Source organism: Bombina bombina, chromosome 2 (assembly GCF_027579735.1).
Source record: "Bombina bombina isolate aBomBom1 chromosome 2, aBomBom1.pri, whole genome shotgun sequence".
NCBI classification, from domain to species: domain Eukaryota; kingdom Metazoa; phylum Chordata; class Amphibia; order Anura; family Bombinatoridae; genus Bombina; species Bombina bombina.
Genome location: NC_069500.1, coordinates 137,153,756 through 137,167,230, shown reverse-complemented (window position 1 = coordinate 137,167,230; position 13,475 = coordinate 137,153,756). Strand labels below are relative to the sequence as shown.

General features: G+C 36.1%; 1 protein-coding gene across 1 annotated transcript; it reads left to right on the top strand.

Moving 5' to 3' along the window:
• Positions 1-1,336: 1,336 nt before the first annotated feature.
• LOC128648542 (molybdopterin synthase catalytic subunit-like) lies at positions 1,337-12,799 on the top strand. Its single transcript, XM_053701270.1, has 4 exons — positions 1,337-1,457; positions 8,490-8,643; positions 10,732-10,855; positions 12,444-12,799. Exons 1-4 carry the CDS (start codon positions 1,337-1,339, stop codon positions 12,513-12,515), a joined length of 471 nt encoding a protein of 156 aa, XP_053557245.1. The 3' UTR covers positions 12,516-12,799.
• The last annotated feature ends 676 nt before the right edge of the window (positions 12,800-13,475 follow it).

Below are 13,475 nucleotides of genomic sequence, written 5' to 3'. Positions count from 1 at the left end.
GCCAGCCAATGTGACGGATACCGGCTACCCTGACTGGGTAGCTCCACCCAAGGGTCCTCCTGGAGCCTGCAGTTGTATAGCTGGAAAGTGATAATAGCCAGATCCCACTAAAATAACCAGACAAGACCAGTATTCAGGTAAAACAAGAACTGACGTTATTAGAAAACACACTTTGCTTATATACACACAGAAAGGGTCTTATCTTACTCCCAGATCATCCGCCATTCTGGCCCCTCCAGACAGTCCGCCGCCTCCATAGGAGCCACAGGCCCATAGAGCACCCACAGTACCTAGGTGGCGGTTTCGGGGTGATCCTGGGGGAGCAGTGAAACTTCCAGGGTGTCATTGGAAAACTCTCTGTCCCCAAAGTAGCAATATTAAGATTCTGGGAGATCCCGTAAGCCCTGAGAAGGCCAAATCTGTTGTAAAAGGGAGTGAGCTGTAGGGGGTGGGAGTAGCCTTGGCAGTCTGGTATCCCTGACAATTTCTTGTTATGGATTAGTATGGTTTAGGAAATGAAGCAAAAAAGCAAAACACCCAATGTATCTACCAGGAATTCTAATTGAATTCTAACTGAATAAAAGCCCATATTAGAAATGTTAGACACCAATCCACAAGTGCTACCCAGGTTCTGAACCAAAAATGGGCCAAGATAACAAGAAAATTTGATAATAGGAGTAAATTAGAAAGTTTTTATTTTTTTATATCCTATGCTGTATCTGAATCATGAAAGTTTAGTTTTGAATAGACTATATCTTTAATACTTGTATCAATTTTGACCATGAACAAGATAACACTGAAACCCCTGAAATATCACAAATTGTATTAAAGGGATACTAAACCCAAATTTTTTCTTTCATGATTCAGATAGAGCATTCAATTTTAAGCAACTTTCTAATTTACTCCTATTATCAATTTTTCTTCTTTCTCTTGCTATCTTTATTTGAAAAAAAGGATCTAAGCCAAAGAGCCAGCCAATTTTTGGTTCAGACCCTGGACAGCACATGTTTATTGGTGCTGTCCAATCAGCAAGGACAACCCAGGTTGTGAATAAACAATGGGCCGGCTTCTAAACTTACATTCTTGATTTTCAAATAAAGATACCAAGAGAAAGAAGAAAATTTGATAATAGGAGTAAATTAAAAAGTTCTTAAAATTGCATGCTCTATATGAATCACGAAAGAAAAAATTTGGGTTCAGTGTCCCTTTAACTATATTTGAACATATCTTAGATGCTCAATAGTTATGTTTTGTATCAACTACATTTTTATTTTACAAATTACTTACGAACCCTTTTATTTGAAATGTGAATTTTCCTTTTAAATGTTTAGTTGCAATGGATGAAGGGGATGATGAACCTCAAGAGTTGATTAAAATAACTCATGACAAGCTGTCAGCAGATGAAGTTTCTCAGTTGGTAGTTTCACCATACTGTGGTGCTATTTCAATATTTATTGGTAAGTGGCAATTTATTTTTGGTAGAAAACACTGCTAGGATTTTGCATTGGATCTGAAAACCTTAAAAGGAAATATATATATATATATATATATATACACATACATATACATACATACACTATGTGTGTATGTGTGTGTGTGTGTGTGTATATATATATATATATATATATATATATATATATATATATATATATATATATATATATATATATATATATATATATATATATATATATATATATATATATATATATATATATATGATAAATCAATCAGATCTGTAGGACAAAACCGGCACCTATACTTTTTACAAAATAATGGTGTTTCTTTTGTATGCTTGTGAGACTGAGGCCGGTGAGTCTGAGAGCTTTGTTTCTTGCTGTTTTAAAAATAAATGTTACAATTGATTATCAACTAGGGAATATACTATACTATATTAGTATCAGTGATTCTGAAAAACATCTACAATAAAACTAGATGTTTTACAAAACATAATAATTAAATTGCTTAAAAAAACTCTGAAGTGGCTGCACTGCATTATTTATGTGATTTGTTGCAAACCAGCTCCATCTAGTGGTTGTTTTTAGCACACATTTATAAAATGTATTTTTCACTTTTGTGATCTCAGCAGCCAATCAAGATATATATATATATATATATATATATATATATATATATATATATATATATACAATTTCCCAATATTCCCTTCAGCTACATGGAATTTCAGAGAAAAAGTACCCAAAATTGTATTGCAGACACAACTCTGTCTTCACCTTTTGCTGAGGATATAGAGTAGACCTTAATAGTATAGTGTCACCTGCTCATGTAGAAAATCCTCATGAAAAATGTGATTTTATTCAGACAGTCTTTATTAGGATGCTACAAAAAAAGTATAGAATACATTCCAATAGCATCCTATAACACTCTGATGTGATTTTCACTTCCATGGTCTGATAGAATAAAGGTTCTTTTGGCTTCATTTTTAAATACAAACTCAACCAATCAATCTATTTACAGGTTAGTGTTTCTATAACACCTAATATTCAAGATCATGATTGTAAAAAAGTGATCTTCCCAATAGGAAATATTGAGCAGACTTGTTGGGCCTATGGTTATCTACCTTCAAAACCAATTGTTCTAAGAATTTACGGTAAACCGTTAATCAAACCCAGTACATGCAATACCCATAACGTCTCTTTCTTTGACACATTTGCACCTATACATGTTTGTAAATGTATTTATTTCATGTAATTGGCAAGAGTCCATGAGCTAGTGACGTATGGGATATACATTCCTACCAGGAGGGGCAAAGTTTCCCAAACTTCAAAATGCCTATAAATACACCCCCCACCACACCCACAATTCAGTTTTACAAACTTTGCCTCCTATGGAGGTGGTGAAGTAAGTTTGTGCTAGATTTCTACGTTGATATGCGCTTCTCAGCAAGCTGAAGCCCGGAGTGCAGTGAATGACAGAGGGATGTGAAGGGAGTATTGCCTATTGAATGCAATGGTCATCCTAACAGGGATCTATTTCATAGGTTCTCTGTTATCGGTCGTAGAGATTCATCTCCTACCTCCCTTTTCAGATCGACAATATACTCTTATATACCATTACCTCTACTGATTCTCGTTTCAGTACTGGTTTGGCTGTCTACTTTATGTAGATGAGTGTCTTTTGGTAAGTATGTCTTATTTTATTTATGACACTCTCAGCTATGGTTTGGCACTTTATATGTAAAGTTCTAAATATATGTTTTATACTTATATTTGCCATGATTCAGGTTAATCAGTATATTTCCTTCTTACAGACTGTCAGTTTAATTTTTGGGAAATGCATATGAAAAAATATTTTCTGCGGGCTGTTAGGCTTGCGGGAGCGCAAAATGCTATAATTTATTGCGTCATTTTTGGCGCAAGACTTTTTTGGCGCGAGAATTACGTTTGTTGACGTTATGACGTCATTTCCAGCGTCTTAGTTGGCGCCGAGAGTTTTCACGTAGTTTCGTCATCTATGACGCTCATGTTTGTTGCAGACATTTTTTTGGCGCCAAAAAATATTTTTCAGTTTGGGTGTCATACTTGGCGCCAGATTTTTTGACATTATTTAAGTCATTATTTCTTTTTGCTTCTGGTTTCCAGAGGCTTATTCTGTTTGCATTTTTTTCCCATTCCTGAAACTGTCATATAAGGAAATTGATAATTTTGCTTTATATGTTGTTTTTTCTATTACATATTGCAAGATGTCTCAGGCTGACCCTGTTTCAGAATCTACTACTGGAATCCTGCTGCCTGATGTCGGTTCTACCAAAGCTAAGTGCATTTGTTGTAAACTTGTGGTAACTGTTCCTCCGGCTATAGTTTGTGTTAGTTGTCATGATAAACTTTCAAAAGCAGACAATATTTCCATTAGTAGTAATCCATTACCTGTTGTTGTTCCTTCAACATCTAATGTTCAGGATATTCCTGTTAATGTGAGAATTTGTTTCTAATTCTATTCAGAAGGCCCTGTCTGTTATACCACCTTCTAATAAACGTAAAAGGTCTTTTAAAACTTCTTATAAATTCGATGAATTTTTAAATGACCGACAGCATTCTGATTTATCTATCTCTGATGAGGATCTATCTGGTTCAGAAGATTCTGCCTCAGATATTGACACTGACAAAACTTCATATTTATTTAAAATGGAGTATATTCGTTCTTTATTAAAAGATGTGTTAATTGCATTAGATATGGAGGAGACTAGTCCTCTTGATATTAAAACCAGTAAACGTTTAAATTCGTTTTTTAACCTCATGAAGTTATTCCAGAGGTTTTTCCAGTTCCTGATGCTATTTCAGATGTAATTTCTAGGAAATGGAATAGTCTGGGTACTTCATTTAATCCTTTTTTAAGGTTTAAGAAACTGTACCCTTTGCCGACTGATAGATTGGAGTTTTGGGAAAAGATCCTCAAAGTAGATGCGGCTATCTCTACTCTTGCAAAGCGTACTACTATTCCTACGGCAGATAGTACTTCTTTTAAAGATCCTTTAGATAAGAAGCTTGAATCTTATCTAAGGAAGGCTTATTTATGTTCACATCATCTTCTTAGGCCTGCTATTTCTTTGGCTGATGTTGCTGCGGCTTCAACTTTTTGGTTGAAAACTTTAGCCCAACAAGTACCAGATCCTAATGTGTATAGCATTGTTAAACTAATTCAACATGCTAATAATTTCATTTGTGATGCCATTTTTGATATCATTAGAATTGATGTCAGGTATATGTCTTTAGCTATTTTAGCTAGAAGAGCTTTATGGCTTAAAACTTGGAATGCAGATATGACTTCTAAGTCAACGTTGCTATCTTTTTCTTTCCAAGGTAATAAATTATTTCAACTGTTACTGGGGGGAAGGGAGCCTTTTTGCCTCAGGATAAAAAATCTAAGGGTAAATTTAGGGCTGCTAACCGTTTTCGTTCCTTTTGTCAGAATAAGGAACAGAAACCTGACCCTTCCCCTAAAGGAACGGTTTCCAATTGGAAGCCTTCTTCATTCTGGAATAAATCCAAGCCTTTTAGAAAATCAAAATCAGCCCCCAAGTCCGCATGAAGGTGCGGCCCTCATTCCAGCGCAGCTGGTAGGGGACAGACTAAGATTTTTCAAAGATGTTTGGATCAATTCAATCCAAAATCATTGGATCCAGAACATTGTTTCTCAAGGGTACAGAATAGGTTTCTTTCTCTCACGCATTCCAGTAAACCCAGTAAAGGCTCAGGCTTTCCTGGAATGTGTTTCAGACCTGGAGTTGTCCGGGGTAATTGTGCCAGTTCCCTTTCCGGAACGGGGTCTGGGGTTTTATTCAAATCTGTTCATGGTTCCAAAGAAAGAGAATTCTTTCAGACCAGTTCTGGATCTACAAATTTTGAATCGTTATGTAAGAATACCAACATTCAAAATGGTGACTATAAGGACTATTCTGCCTTTTGTTCAGCAAGGGCATTATATGTCCACAATAGACTTACAGGATGCATATCTTCATATTCCGATTCATCCAGATCACTATCAGTTCCTGAGATTCTCTTTTCTAGACAAGCATTACCAATTTGTTGCTCTTCCTTTTGGCCTAGCAACAGCTCCAAGGATCCTTTCAAAGGTTCTTGATGCCCTACTCTCTGTAATCAGAGGGGTATTGCGGTGTTTCCTTATTTGGATGATATCTTGGTACTTGCTCAGTCTTTTCATTCTGCAGAATCTCATACGAATCAACTAGGGTTGTTTCTTCAAAGACATGGTTGGAGGATCAATTTACCAAAAAGTTCCTTGATTCCTCAGACAAGGGTAACCTTTTTAGGATTCCAAATAGATTCAGTATCCATGACTTTGTCTCTAAAAGACAAAAGACGTCTGAAATTGGTTTCAGCCTGTCGGAACCTTCAGTCTCAATCATTCCCTTCAGTAGCTATGTGCATGGAGGTTTTAGGTCTCATGACTACAGAATTGGAAGCGATCCCCTTTGCTCGTTTTCACATGAGACCACTTCAGCTTTGTATGCTGAGCCAATGGTGCAGGGATTATACAAAGATATCACAATTAATATCCTTAAATTCCAATATTCGACTATCTCTGACTTGGTGGTTAGATCACCATCGTTTAGTTCAGGGGACCTCTTTTGTTCGTCCAACCTGGACTGTAATTACTACAGATGCAAGTCTTTCAGGTTGGGGAGCTGTCTGGCGATCTCTGACAGCGCAGGGGGTTTGGAAATCTCAAGAGGCGAGATTACCAATCAATATTTTGGAACTCCGTGCGATTTTCAGAGCTCTTCAGTTTTGGCCTCTTCTCTTCGTTTATTGGTTTTCAGACAGACAATGTCACAACCGTGGCGTATGTCCACCATCAAGGTGGGACTCACAGTCCTCAAGCTATGAAAGAAGTATCTCGGATACTTGCATGGGCGGAATCCAGCTCCTGTCTAATCTCTGCGGTCCATATCTCAAGTATAGACAATTGGGAAGCGAATTATCTTAGTCGTCAGACTTTACATCCGGGAGAATGGTCTCTTCACCCAGATGTGTTTCTTCACATTGTTCAGATGTGGGGGCTTCCAGAAATAGATCTGATGGCTTCTTATCTAAACAGGAAACTTCCCAGGTATCTGTCCAGGTCCAGGGCTCCTCAAACGGAAGCAGTGGATGCGTTGTCACTTCCTTGGAATTATCAACCTGCTTATGTCTTTCCGCCTCTAGTTCTTCTTCCAAGAGAGATTTCCAAAATCATAATGGAGCGTTCATTTGTACTGCTGGTGTTTCCAGCATGGCCACACAGGTTATGGTATGCGGATCTTGTTCGAATGTCCAGTTGCCAACCTTGGCCACTTCCGTTAAGGCCAGACCTACTGTCTCAAGGTCCATTTTTCCATCAGGATCTCAAATCATTACATTTGAATGTATGGAGATTGAACGCCTAGTGCTTAGTCATAGAGGTTTCTCTGACTCATTGATTAATACTATGTTGCAGGCTCACAAATCTGTGTCTAGAAAGATTTATTACCGAGTTTGGAAGACTTACATTTCATGGTGTTCTTCTCATAAATTCTCTTGGCATTCTTTTAGAATTCCTAGAATGTTAGTTTCTTCAGGATGGTTTGGCTAAGAGTTTGTCTACAAGTTCCTTGAAAGGACAAATCTCTGATCTTTCTGTTCTGTTTCACAGAAAAAATTGCTAATCTTCCTGATATTCATTGTTTTGTTCAGGCCTTGGTTCGTATCAAGCCTGTCATTAAGCCAATTTCTCCTCCTTGGAGTCTTAATTTGGTTTTGAGGGCTTTACAGGCTCCTCCGTTTGAGCCTAGGCATTCTCTGGACATTAAATTACTTTCTTGGAAAGTATTATTCCTTTTGGCCATCTCTTCTGCTAGAAGAGTTTCTGAATTATCTGCTCTTTCTTGTGAGTCTCCTTTTCTGATTTTTCATCAGGATAAGGCGGTTTTGAGGACTTCATTTAAAATTTTACCTAAAGTTGTGAATTCCAACAACATTAGTAGAGAAATTGTTGTTCCTTCGTTGTGTCCTAATCCTAAGAATTCTTTAGAAAGATCTTTACATTCTTTGGATGTGGTAAGAGCTTTGAAATATTATGTCGAAGCTACTAAAAATTTCAGAAAGATTTCTAGTGTATTTGTTATCTTTTCTGGTTCTAGGAAAGGTCAGAAGGCTTCTGCCATTTCTTTGGCGTCTTGGTTAAAGCTTTTGATTCATCATGCTTATTTGAAGTCGGGTAAATCCCCGCCTCAGAGGATTACGGCTCATTCTACTAGGTCAGTTTCTACTTTCTGGGCCTTTAAGAATGAAGCTTCTGATGATCAGATTTGCAAAGCAGCAACTTGGTCTTCTTTGCATACTTTTACTAAATTCTACCATTTTGATGTTTTCTCTTCTTCCGAAGCAGTTTTTGGTAGAAAAGTACTTCAGGCAGCTGTTTCAGTTTGATTCTTCTGCTTATAGTTTCAGTTTTTTTCATTATAAGATTGAAACTTTTGATTTGGGTTGTGGATTCTTTTTTCAGCGGAATTGGCTGTCTTTATTTTTATCCCTCCCTCTCTAGTGACTCTTGCGTGGAGTTCCACATCTTGGGTATTTGCTATCCCATACGTCACTAGCTCATGGACTCTTGCCAATTACATGAAAGAAAACATAATTTATGTAAGAACTTACCTGATAAATTAATTTCTTTCATATTGGCAAGAGTCCATGAGGCCCACCCTTTTTGTGGTTGTTATGATTTTTGTATAAAGCACAATTATTCCAATTCCTTGTTGATGCTTTTGCTCCTTTCTTATCACCCCACTTCTTGGCTATTCCTTAAACTGAATTGTGGGTGTGGTGGGGGGGTGTATTTATAGGCATTTTGAGGTTTGGGAAACTTTGCCCCTCCTGGTAGGAATGTATATCCCATACGTCACTAGCTCATGGACTCTTGCCAATATGAAAGAAATGAATTTATCAGGTAAGTTCTTACATAAATTATGTTTTTATTATATACCATTTAAGGAACTACAAGAAACAGTTTTGAAGGGAAAAAAGTGATTCGCTTGGAGTATGAAGCCTATACGCCAATGGCAGAAATGGAAATCAAGAAGATTTTCTCAGAAATTAGAAAAACATGGCCAACTGTTAAACATCTAGCTGTGCACCATAGACTTGGGTAAGAACAGCATACAGTGTTTTACTAGGAAACCACTATCTATAATCTGGATGATCTGTAGGTGTTATGGTGACCCCTGTTGTATACAAATATGTTACATTTATTAGTTATCTTTTTTTTCTGTTGCCTCTTTTCTCACACTAAACATAGTCTCTTCTATTTGATTTATACAGTAGTGTGCTCCCCTTTCTGTAACTTCTTTCTTTGTACATTTTCCATCAATTTGTATTGCTCTTGCATGTTGTTGTGGTGTTTTTTTTTTTTTTAACCCTTTCGTGACCGGGTTAAAAAGTCTACATCGCAACAGCGTTCCGATGTAGACAAATTGAAATCACGCGATCGTACAAAACGATTGCGAGATTTCAATTATGGGATCGGGTGTGGGGGGCGTCCCTATGGCACTTCAGGACAGCCGTTAGCTATGACGTTGTATTCCGTCATAACGGCTTTAAAGCCCAGTGCTGCTGCTACACTACAGAAATAATTAAACATACAAATAAAAATTATAAATAAAATTAAAATAAGTTTGGTTTGTGGGGCCAAACTGGGTACTGGCAGACAGCTGCCAGTACCCAAGATGGCGGTAATTAGGTAGGGGAGAGGGTTAGAGAGCTGGAGGGGGGGATCAGGGAGGTTGGTGCTAAGGCAGGGGTCCATCACAACTAAAATATTTTATAATTTTTATTTAAAAAAAAAAAAAACTCTTTTATTTAGTACTGGCAGACTTTCTGCCAGTACTTAAGATGGCGGTAACAATTGTGGGGTGGGGGAGGGAAGAGAGCTGTTTGGGAGGGATCAGGGGGTGGGATGTGTCAGGTGGGAGGCTGATCTCTAAAATTAACCCTGCAAGCTCCCTACAAGCTACCTAATTTAACCCCTTCACTGCTGGGCATAATTCACGTGTGGTGCGCAGCAGCATTTAGCGGCCTTCTAATTACCAAAAAGCAACGCCAAAGCCATATAAATCTGCTATTTCTGAACAAAGGGGATCCCAGAGAAGCTTTTACAACAATTTCTGCCATAATTGCACAAGCTGTTTGTAAATAATTTCAGTGAGAAACCTAAAATTGTGAAAAATGTAAAGTTTTTTTTTTTTATTTGCTCGCATTTGGCGGTGAAATGGTGGCATAAAATATACCAAAATGGGCCTAGATCAATACTTGGGGTTGTCTACTACACTACACTAAAGCTAAAATTAACCCTACAAGCTCCCTACAAGCTCCCTAATTAACCCCTTCACTCCTGGGCATAAAACATGTGTGGTGCACAGCGGCATTTAGCGGCCTTCTAATTACCAAAAAGCAACCACAAAGCCATATAAGTCTGTTATTTCTGAAAAAGGGGATCCCAGAGAAGCATTTACAACCATTTGTGCCATAATTGCAGAAGCTGTTTGTAAATAATTTCAGTGGGAAACCTAAAGTTTGTGACAAAATTTGTGAAAAAGTGAACTTTTTTTTTTTTTTATCGCATTTGGCGGTGAAATGGTGGCATGAAATATACCAAAATGGGCCTAGATCAATACTTTGGGATGTCTTCTAAAACAAAATATATACATGTCAAGGGATATTCAGATATTCCTGACAGATATCAGGGTTCCAAAGTAACTAGCGCTAATTTTGAAAAAAAGTGGTTTGGAAATAGCAAAGTGCTACTTGTATTTATTGCCCCATAAATTGCAAAAAAAGCAAAGAACATGTAAACATTGGGTATTTCTAAACTCAGGACAAAATTTATAAGCTATTTAGCATGGGTGTTTTTTGGTGATTGTAGATGTGTAACAGATTTTGGGGGTCAAAGTTAGAAAAAGTGCGTTTTTTTTCCATTTTTTCCTCATATTTTATCATTTTTTTTTTAGTAAATTATAAGATATGATGAAAATAATGGTATCTTTAGAAAGTCCATTTAATGACGAGAAAAACGGTATATAATATGTGTGGGTACAGTAAACGAGTAAGAGGAAAATTACAGCTAAACGCAAACACTGCAGAAATGTAAAAATAGCCATTGTCATTAAGGGTAAGAAAATTGAAAAATGGTCCGGTCATTAAGGGGTTAATACATGAATCACGTGTGTTTTTGTTTTAGCTTGGTTCCAGTAACTGAAGCAAGTGTCATTATTGCGGTCTCCTCTCCACACAGAAGTGACTCTTTGGATGCTGTTAAATATTGTATAAACACTTTAAAAGCTAGAGTGCCTATTTGGAAAAAGGTAAATATCTAAGCTTAAAAGGGACAGTTTAGCCTATGCGCTGAATAGTACAGCCTCTAATTTGCTGTACCACACTTCTATTCAAAAGAAAATGGCAGGGGCCAACAAAGTTTCAAACAGGGGTTTCAAAATAGTATTTGTAGAAATCATTTTAAAACCACTGGAGATGTTATTTTTTACTACAATATGACAAATACTCTAGCAACAGGACAACAGAGCTATACAAATATAAAACTGCAATATAAAGGATTTTCTTGTTAGGTATGTAGGCAGATTGCATTGTGTCTTGTAATGGCTTACAGGAATACTGTACCTATGGGCATATTTATGCCTAAACTGACTAGTCACATACCTAGGGAAGCACTTTAGTCAAGGGCTGCATTTTTATTTTTTAACCTGGATTTAAAAAATAAAAATAAATATTATTTTCTGGCAGTGCAATCCATAGTGTTAAGCTGTAGACTTGAGGTAAGAGAATTTAGTTTGCAGACGCAGTTCCTACCGGAGGTCAGTAGATGGCGCTGGAACAAATGAATTGTGAAGTGCCCACTCCTGTTCTGCACTTTTCTTTCTCCCCTCTGTACCTTCTTGAACTCCTGTCATGTAGTAGTCTCCTCTTCTTGGTTATGCTTGAAGGCTAATACAGTTTTGGGAAGTGGTTTTCTAAGTGAGCGCACTGACTGTTTGTTGAGGGGAGCTTTGCTGCTGAGTGCAGGGCTGGGATGATGTGATGCCAGGAACAAGGAGAGATAAAAACAGACATGGAGACCAATTAAGATAACACTGATTTTTTTTTTTATTTAATTGTTTCTCTCCTTATAGATACTAAAATTAATAAATAAATATTAAATGTAAAGCTTTAAATGTAATTAAAGGGATTCAAAATTAAACTTACATTGGTTGAATAGAACGTGACATTTAAAACAACTTTCTATTTTACTTCTATTATCAATTTTGTTTAGTTTCTATGGTATTCTAGGTGACCTCAGATACATGCAAACGGCTTTAACCATCTGGCAGCTGTGTTTGCAACAATGTTTTTAGCAATGTTATATGTAGTTGCAAACAATGCACCATAGAATGCTAAAGGTATGTGCACTGTCCTAAACTCCTATCAACCTGCCGAGGTTTGCTCTTCAACATAGCAAAGATAGCAAGAGAACAATGCAAATTTGATAATTGTCATAAATTAGAAAGTTGCGTAAAATTGCATGCTTTATCTGATTTGTAAAAGTTTAATTTTGACTTGACTGTCCCTTTTTAAATATGAAATTTTAAATAGTTTTTTTTCCTAATGCTTTCCATATAAGCATGTGAAAAATATTTTATAATTTGTCAAAGCTTCTTCAGATTTTATGAAAAAAAGGTTGTGATTATAATAAAAAAATTAAATGATAAAAACATAAAACATAACAGCTTTCAAGCAACAACAAAGAAAGGGTTAACTTAAATGGTAAAATTAACAAATAACAAAACTACTTGAAACTATTAAATGCTGTGATCAGAATGTAATGTAGCAATTTAATATGAGACTTGTATGATAAATTCAATCTTCACATGGTGATGACATTTTTTTTGCTTTCTTTAGGAGATATACGAGGAAGAAACGTACGCATGGAAAGAAAATAAAGAATGTTTTTGGAAAGAAGAAAAAATCTAAATAAAATAATTTAATGTTTTTTTATGTTTGATTTATGTTACTTTCGTAACATATGCAAGTAGTACTAATTTTTTTATCTTCATACAGATGATAAAGGCCACATCTCTGTGCTATACTGATTTTGTTTTTGTTTTGTTTGTTTTTTTTACACAACTCCATGTTGAATTGGTCTTTATACATCCCTGTGTTGTATTGATTTATTAGTATCATTTTTTATAATTTTGCCAAAGATAAATCTGATTATGATTCTAAAACCTAATAAGTTTCCTAAAAGTGAATACAAACATTGTCATTTTTTTAAAAAAAATATAATGAATACATTATATCCTGTCCTGTGCAGTGTTCCCTCTAAGGCCAGATGTTGTGAGCAGCCCAGCAGTGAAACAGTTAATAAGGTAATCATGCCTTGCTGTCTGCATTGCGTAGTGTTTGCAGGATGTAGTTCACTAATTAACTGTTTCACTGCTGGGGCACTCTTAAAATCTGACCTTAGAGGGGAAACTGGTCCTGTGATATATAGATATATATATATATATATATATATATATATACATATATACACATACATTTATTCGTTATATCGAAAGGCAGCATGTGCTAGAGCCTTGTCCTGTGATATATATATATATATATATATATATATATATATATATATATATATTTATTTATTTTTTAATAATGTTTGTACCAGCTGACCTTAGGATATTAAGCCTATGGACAAGGGCCCACAATATTTAGTATAGATGTGGGTCCCAAGGTGCACAGAGGTTTAGAGAATAATATAAAACTACACAGAGGTCCACAAGTAAACCTTATTCAGCAACCCCATATGAAGCCTATAAATTAAATAGATATAGGAACCGTCACCCCCCAGAAATAAGCACTACTAGGGATACTGGTAAATATTATATATTTTATTAATTTATGATCATGTGCAAAAAAGATAATAAACAAAAAGAA